The sequence below is a fragment of the Melanotaenia boesemani genome, chromosome 15 (assembly GCF_017639745.1).
Source record: "Melanotaenia boesemani isolate fMelBoe1 chromosome 15, fMelBoe1.pri, whole genome shotgun sequence".
Taxonomy (NCBI): Eukaryota; Metazoa; Chordata; class Actinopteri; order Atheriniformes; family Melanotaeniidae; genus Melanotaenia; species Melanotaenia boesemani.
Window position 1 is genome coordinate 17,345,042 of NC_055696.1, and position 7,985 is coordinate 17,353,026.

Here is a 7,985-nt window from a genome sequence, read left to right on the forward strand (position 1 = left end):
TCTGGTAATCCGGATTTGGTAATCCTGAAAACTGTGAATCTGGATCAAAGTGATCCAATCCAATGCTGCTTTGAAAAACCACGATAAAAGTAAGATGGATTACATGATCCTCCATTGTGAAAAATGGGAATCCCAAAACCTAATAGCTTTTATCCAGATTAAATCTTTTGAACAACTGGGCCATTTGTCATGATGTTAAAGCTAAGCTAAATATTAGCCCAAGTATTAACCCTGAATTTCAGATTTTAAATAAGCTCAACAACAAGAGACGAGCCTCAGGAGGGTGGCTGGGAGGCCTGCCAGATAGAAGATTAATCCCTGGAGGACAACCCAGAGGCTGCAACAGCAGGAGCTGGATCCCTGGTGAGTCCAGCAGGACCCATCTAAAGACAGGACCTGCCGTTGAGGGTATAGGAGAGGTGTCCCCCTCAGGTGCAGGAACCAGAGGCAGAGGAGGAGCAACCTCCTCAAAGACGCAAACCACAGGAAACGGAGGAGTGACCTCTTTGGACATGCAAACCACACGCTTCAGAGGGAACCCCTCTGGAGTGTGGAGCTGGATGAGGAGCATCCCATCCTGGGACCCACTCAGGCCCCTTAACCACAAATCAAAAGTTCCCTTTATGTAAGGTGTTGATGGTCTGCATTGTCCACCTGTGGACTATTGTTATAATCATGAAGCTGTCCTCACTCTGTTCTCATCAAACCTTAGTCTCCACATACTCCAGCCAAGTTCAAGTTCAGCCAAGTATCTGTCTAAACACCTGTACTGAAGTGAGGATGGTGGGATTCAGTCAGGCTGCTCCTTGTGTTTGGAAATTTGCTGAATGTGAGATAGCTGTTCTCAGTGAATTTAGTTAAAATAACTCAGAGGAAAATGCATCAGCTTGTAGATGTTTTTACATATTCAAATTGTCCCTGTTTTATCCATAATATTAATGACCTGTAAAAAATACATACATATATAAAATTAATGGCCTGTAATAAATACTTGATCATGTTATAAGTCAATAATTTATTTTATTGTCAATTAGGCTGTTTTATGTATAGCTGCAACCCTTTTCATTGTCTGTTTTGGCAGAAAAATCTTGTAAAATATAATAATCTCAAACACTTTTCCATTTAAACAGCTCTTTTACTCCTCTTCCCATGGGCCACTGTCCTGCAGGTTTTAGCTTTTTCCTTGTGTGCATCTAAATGGCTCATTAACAAACTTAGACACAACCTGTTTTATTTGAATCAGGTTTGTTGAAGCAGAAAACAACTAAAATCTGCAGGGCATTGGCCTTATAGGAACCCTGAGTAAACAAACTACCAATTGGGAAAAGAGTTGAGTCAATAATGGAAAAATAAAAAATAAAACAAGGTAATGAACACTGTTATTCCAAAGATTTTATTCAGTTTATCTTTTTTCAATGAATAGACAGTCTTTACAGACAACTTGATATGTGGAGAGAAAAAAAGCAGAAAACAGGCTGGAAATGAATAAAAGTCTTTAAGGAAATTTGATCACCTGACTGAGAACACAATATATAACTATCACCAGATATCACTGCTATTCTGACAGCAGAAGCATCGAATCTTCACACAACCAGTAATACCAGTCAGTGACAATACCGTATTGTAAAAATACTCTAGTATACTCTAGCAGTGTATTCTAAAGTTCATAAAAAAAAGTTAATAAAACATACACAAGAGCAGCATAAACAGTAAATTTAGCAATTTATATGTCAAAAGCACTTTATATCAGTATACAGTGAAATGGTCAATTTTTTAAGCTGCAGTTAAGATTTACATAAATAAGTCACATGTAAATAAACTCTGTAAACAAACAAAATGCACTTGTTGCTTTTAAAACTAGTTTTCAACTTTTACTTGTTATTTGTATATCAATATTTGTATATCAGAACACTAAGAAAAAAATGAGCAAACTGAATGATTAATAACATTACAATACAAATGAAGCATAACTTGGGGAAAAAAAACTTTGCTTTGTAGCTCATAGAGGGGCCCAAAGGGGGCCTTATATAGATGAGAATTTTTTACATACAGATTAAACATAAGCTAGTATATAGTTTAAGATAAACATCTATGATAGATTAACACAATTCCTGAATAATATCTGGAAAATTAATAAACATTTTTTAATACATACATTTAGGAGAAAATGAAAAGATATAGTATTTGTTTACACCACATCCTGTAACACTGAAAACAATTCTGTAATCTACATCTATCTATATCTATCTATCTGTGTAGGTGTGCATGAAATAAAACTTATTAGGAATTTAGTTTGTTTCTTCAGAATATTAAAGCTCTTTCACAAATTATTTCCTTAAATCAGTCATAATGTCCAAAAAATGTTTATACATGAATGAATTTATCAGAAAAGCAGATATTATACTTTTGACTTTTCTTTGAAGAAACAAGTTTAGTCAGGACTGATGTGGAGTTTGGGTCCAGCTGGCTGAGAATCCCACCCAGGAAAACGGTAACGTTTGCATCATTGTGATAAGCATCCTGATCATGAAGCTAACGGGCACCTCGTGTCACTCTGACATCTGAGTTCACAATTTCTTCTTCAACATCACCTGAAGGAAGTAAAGACAAACAGTTAAGATTCGGACATCAGTTCCACTAAAATGTCTTAAAAGTGATTAGTGGTTTTTCTTCTCTTTTTTAATTTTTGTTAAATAAATTAATGTTTTAAACTTGAAAATTAACTTTTTGAAACATTAAGTATCCCATTTTTTTTGCATTCTACTGAGAACCCAGTTTGTGGTCATCTTACCTTGTCTAACAGCTGTTTTATAATTTGCTTTCTTATTGAAGTGCTTGATAATGAGAAAAACAGTCCAACAAAAGAGAAGAAGTATCACAGCTGTGATCTTAACTGCAGCCACAGGTAGAAGACAGTGAGAGCTGGCACCTGGAAATACAAACATGAAGTTGTTGGAGATATTGACTGATGTACCATTGTTTGTAGTTCTAAGGAAATAAAGTCAGTTTGTTAAACAATAAATACCTGTGTGGGCTGAAGGAATACAACAGAATATTTAAACTAAATATTATAGTATAATATTATGACATCTTTTTTTTTTACCTGTGCAGCTTGTCAGGTTGAAGACTGTCTGTTGTTTGCTGACATTGTTTTGAACATTACACACCAGGTTTCCAACCAGCTGACCATGTAAGCTGATGGTAACACTTGGATCTTCTGCTTTCCCAGATCTGGTCCTTATCAGCTCGTTGCTGTCCAAAGACAAAGTGAATTCTGCTTCATCTCCCTCAGCTGAGCAGCTGACTGTCATTTGCTCTGCTGACAAACATGTCTGAGACACGATTGGTTCTGACACTGGAGCTGGAAGAAACACACACACACACACAGTACCAATCAAAGGTTTGGGTGCACTTTCCCATTAAATCCACTGGGAAAGTGCGGTCACGCTTTGGACTGGTACTGTTTATATGACTGACAGAAAAATTTGGTTCCTACCTAAAATTTTCAAGAAGAAGTTGATTTTCTGTAACAGTTTACCATCATTATCTGAATGTGTTTCCATCTGATAGTTTCCAGAGATTTCTCTTGTTGTTTTCCCAACCAGGAAAGTTCCATTTTTATAGATTGTGGAGAATTTACCACATTTGCCATTTATTTCCAAACTTTTATCACAAGGATATTTGAAAATGATGTCATGGCCCCTTTTAAAACTTGTTTGTGTAGTTTTAGTTGGCAGGTGAAAAGTGAGTGGCGGCAGGTGAAAAGTGAGTGGCTCCCCAAGTTTTCCAAAACACTGCTGGTTGTCAGTAGGTTGACTTAAATTGCATTCCATTACCCCTGACCCTGTTGGGGGGAGACAAAACCAGAACCATGAGTAAAACATTTCAGCATGTTTAACTGGTAGGACACATTTCAGATTTGTAGAAAAAGAAGCAATAACCACATTCAATTCTATCATGAAGAAAATGTCTTCACAGTGTTCACATTATTTCACTTGGATCCACAACGTTTTCATTTCTAAAAAGATACTTTTGGTCAGGTTTTGTTATTCATGTTTTCATTTGTAATTATGATTATTGTGTTCTTGCTTTTGTCATTCTGCATGCACACACATTGTACAAACCAGGCTGACAGTGCTCGGTACTTTTCAATGCTACTTCTGAGCAATCAACTTTATTTACACTGTCAGGCACAACAGAACAGAACAATCCTTGCTTGGTTACAATGCGTCACCTAGTGGTCGCCAACTCACCACATCAATGTTAATTTATAACCATCAAGTAAATAATAACATTAGTTATTCATGAAAATGTCATTTTAATAATTTACAACAATGAATATGATAATCTACTGATAATAACTATCCCACATTATATAGAATTAATATGTTAAATTCTACAAGCTGACAAAATCCCTGCTCTGCATGACCTCAAAGTTAATTAGTTGTATAAAATATGAACGGTACCTTTTACCAGAGCTGTTGCTCCCAAAGCAGTGATTATGTAGATCAAAGTCATTTTCTGTAAGGAAAAAAACTTATTAACAAAATACCAAACAAATATGTAGCTTTCTAATACCAAAACTAAAAAAAATGAAATAAAAATAAATATCAAGGAGTAAATACTGTCGCAAGCCACGGCAACAATATTTTTCTCAAAAAATTGATTCAAGCAACTTGAATACAACTAATTCAAGATTACACTTTGCTGCTGGGTATGATGAATATTACACATAACGTTTTTACCTTGAATCACAGTGAGAGAAAAGTGTGTGTGTGTGTTATGGTGTTTATCTGTGAAAGTTGCTATAGAGACTAAATTTCCTTCCTTCCTTCCTTCCTTCCTTCCTTCGTTCCTTACTAACGGAGGTGATTCTTGGGCCTCTGAGGGCCCCAAGCAAAATTCCACAGGGGGCCCCTCCAACCAGCATCCATTGCCCTTTTATATTGTTGTTTACTTATAATAATGACAATAGACGTTGTTACAGCATTAAATTCTTTCATTGCAACTTTTAAATGTTCTTAAATTATGTGCTGAAACCTGCATTATGACCTTTTAGGATTGCATTTACAGCCAACACAGAACATATATAAGTATTTTTCAGAAACAAAAAGCCTACTGGACATGGAAAATAAAATATAAACACCACTTAAACACACTAACTTTCATTCTTGCACTTTATTGGTGCATTCCAGATTTCTTGCCTATGATCCCAATAATTTAACATTTTTAGCTTTACACTTAAGCTGAAGTGTAAAGCTTTAATTTGACGTTATCCAAGTAATATGTTTTTTTTATTTTCAGCCTCCTGACACCCAGGCAGTCATCAGGAGGATAGACTGAGCTCTGAGCTAAATTAGCTTCTGGGTTATCTAAACTACTTACCACTTTATTGTTCTTCCTGTGTTTTATATTTTCTCTTGTCACTCAGACACAAAACTTCTCATTTTTATAAACCTCTTCTGTGTTTGTGCAAAGCTGCTGGCAAGACTGAGAGGTGGGGATGGGGCCCATTTAGGGAGTTCTGTAGTGGTCGGCCACTGTCATTGCAAAATTTCCACATTGTCACTTTTCTGTCTTGATTCAAAGTTGTTGGCCCTCGGAGGCCCCCTTCTGGCTCGGGGCCCAAGCATTAGCCTGAGCTGCGCCTCTGCTTACTAATGGAGTTGTAATGATGAAAAAAAGGTAATAGTTAAAGTCATTAAAAAAAAATGTTGTTTTTACCGTCAGTGCTTGTTGCTAAAATAACTCAAAGTAGGTTTTCAGGATTCAGGAATATCCATAAATCAGAGTCTGATAAAAAAACTAAATAAACACTGTATTTAAATGAAAATCATTCATCCATAAAATGTGAAGTGCTGTCTTCAGATTGTTTCTTTCTTTTGTGCGTGTGTGTGTGTGTGTGTGTGTGTGTGTGTGTGTGTGTGCATGTTTTCTGAAGATGGAAAGTGTCAGTGACAGTTAGCAACTTGACAGTCAAGCAGAGACAAATTATTTTCATCATAACTTAAAAAATCTACACTTGGTTCAGTTTTGCTGATAAAATCTTCAAGGCCTGTACATCACACTTCCTGTCAGTTGACTACATAAGCTGAGCTAATGTCTTGTTCGGGTGTACGTTCATGTAATGCCAAAACCTGGCTAAAATGTGTTATCAAGATTAATCACACCATGAAAATGCAAAATGATGCAAATAGATTTTTTAAAAATAAATAATAATAATATCTTATACCCATTTAGCTCCACTGTGCAAAGCAAATTTGTTCGGCACAAAACAGCAGCCAGACCATCGTTCTGCTGCTACAATCCTCAACAGAACAAGTAAAAATTTATTAAATTAAATTAATTGTTTAGTGACTATATAATTAACTGTGTATAAGATGCAGTATGTAAAAATATTTGTACCTAATTTATAATGAATAAAGTCTTTATACCAGTTGCGGATGACCAAATATCAAACACCATTAACTAATATGGAAAGAAAAAAATCATCAACCTCAGAAATTTAAGTATAACTGAGAGTTTAGCATTTGTTTTTTTTTTTTCATTTTCAAGATACTGAGTTTTAAACTATCATACATCAGCTTAAAAGTACTCACAATGTTTTACAGTGTAAATAAGTATATTTAATATAACTAAATTACATAACCTTTCACCTTCATGATGAGCTATGTATGCAATATTCCCTTGTAGCAATGTTGTTTAACATGACAACATGGCTTTAAGGTAAGATTGCATAAATAACTCATCATCTTTTAAGTTGTACTCTTATGTGGAATTGCAAAATATCATATTACTTTATTTTTATTTTTGATGGAATATATTAATTTCCTTTAAAATGAATAATCAACATAAATCTATTCAGCATGTTAAAACTATTGTGTGTACATTCAGCTTTTGGCACCATTTGTGATATTTCACATAGACCGAAATCCTGTTTCTATATAAAGTTGTTTTTATACATTTTTTCTTGTTTTAAAGTCTTAGACTTTTCTTCTTTACTATGAGGTAATCAATTCTATTTACTTAGATTAAAAGACGGGTTAGATTACAGTTTAAATAATCTTGGCATCACTCACCTACAAAGGGAGATCTTCTGTGGGTTCTTGTTGATGGGCTGGTGAATTTTCCACTGACAGTTTGGTGGTGTATCTGTTCTATTTGTGCTTTGTGGCAAAAATGAGGAAGCAGTTCACTGAGAAACTGTCACTTAGCTGTTTATCTTTTATGTACTTACTGACATTTTAATACTTTTTTTCAACGAATTCCAAAATATTCTGCATTTTGTGATCTTGTATTATATGTGGTTGTAAGTTGCTGCCTCTCCAGAATAAATCATTTCACTTATTTTTTACAACTGAAAGTTAGTGGTCTATAATGTCCGCACAGCTATTTGTAGCTGTCAAAACGACAAACTCATCTTAGAGCTGACAGAATGAAAGCACAGAAGCTGTTTGCATATGAACAGAAGGCTGAACTTGCAGACTTAAAACAAATGTAAATAAATTTCTTTCTATGCTTGATATCCTGCCTTATATTTAATATGTTAAGCAATCAAAATTGTAATTGCATAAAAAAAAATTAAGTTGACTCTGAACTTCAGAGGTTACTTTAAAAAAGGCACAAAAAATATGAACAAGATCATACTCAACATAATAGTCAGATTAAGGTACAAGGAGTAGTTTGATCTTAAATTATTCATCTTATTTATTTATTATATTGTCCTTTCAGTGATTTTGCAGTGTTTTGTAAATGTAACTAATGGAATTTGTCTTTGAATGTATGTTTTAATTTCCACCAAATCCTAATTATTACTAGAAAATTATTGCTTCACTTATGTTCAGACTTTGTTTAGTATGTGTGATTTTATTCAATTTACTAGTTTATACTAATTTAAAGGCATTTACTAACTGTCATGGATTTCAGTAAGTGCAAGATATGACTAGAGAAAAGATAGACTCTTTATGCAAAGGAAGGCTTTTGTT

At 34.5% G+C, this 7,985-nt stretch overlaps 1 protein-coding gene across 2 annotated transcripts; it reads right to left on the bottom strand.

The window, feature by feature from the left end:
* Nucleotides 1-1,439: 1,439 nt before the first annotated feature.
* LOC121654710 lies at nucleotides 1,440-7,243 on the bottom strand. Of its 2 annotated transcripts, none has more exons than XM_042008946.1 (6): nucleotides 7,080-7,243; nucleotides 4,467-4,521; nucleotides 3,539-3,844; nucleotides 3,104-3,361; nucleotides 2,792-2,929; nucleotides 1,440-2,591 (listed from the first exon to the last, which is right to left on the bottom strand). In XM_042008946.1, the coding sequence occupies exons 2-6, from the start codon at nucleotides 4,516-4,518 to the stop codon at nucleotides 2,533-2,535; spliced, it is 813 nt and encodes a 270-aa protein (XP_041864880.1). In that variant the 5' UTR covers nucleotides 4,519-4,521; nucleotides 7,080-7,243; the 3' UTR covers nucleotides 1,440-2,532. The 2 variants fall into 2 exon arrangements, with proteins under 2 accessions (XP_041864880.1, XP_041864879.1); XM_042008945.1 differs by having other exon boundaries at nucleotides 3,497-3,844.
* Between the last annotated feature and the right edge of the window lie 742 nt (nucleotides 7,244-7,985).

Bases quoted from the DNA above. Each gene is read 5' to 3' on its own strand.
- LOC121654710 (XM_042008945.1), bottom strand. From the start codon at position 4,518: ATGACTTTGATCTACATAATCACTGCTTTGGGAGCAACAGCTCTGGTA. The intron at 3,362-3,496 runs GTAGGAACCAAA...TGTTTCTTCCAG, and splicing joins CTTCTTCTTGAAAATTTTAG to CTCCAGTGTCAGAACCAATC. The intron at 2,592-2,791 runs GTAAGATGACCA...TACTTCCTTCAG, and splicing joins TAAAACAGCTGTTAGACAAG to GTGATGTTGAAGAAGAAATT.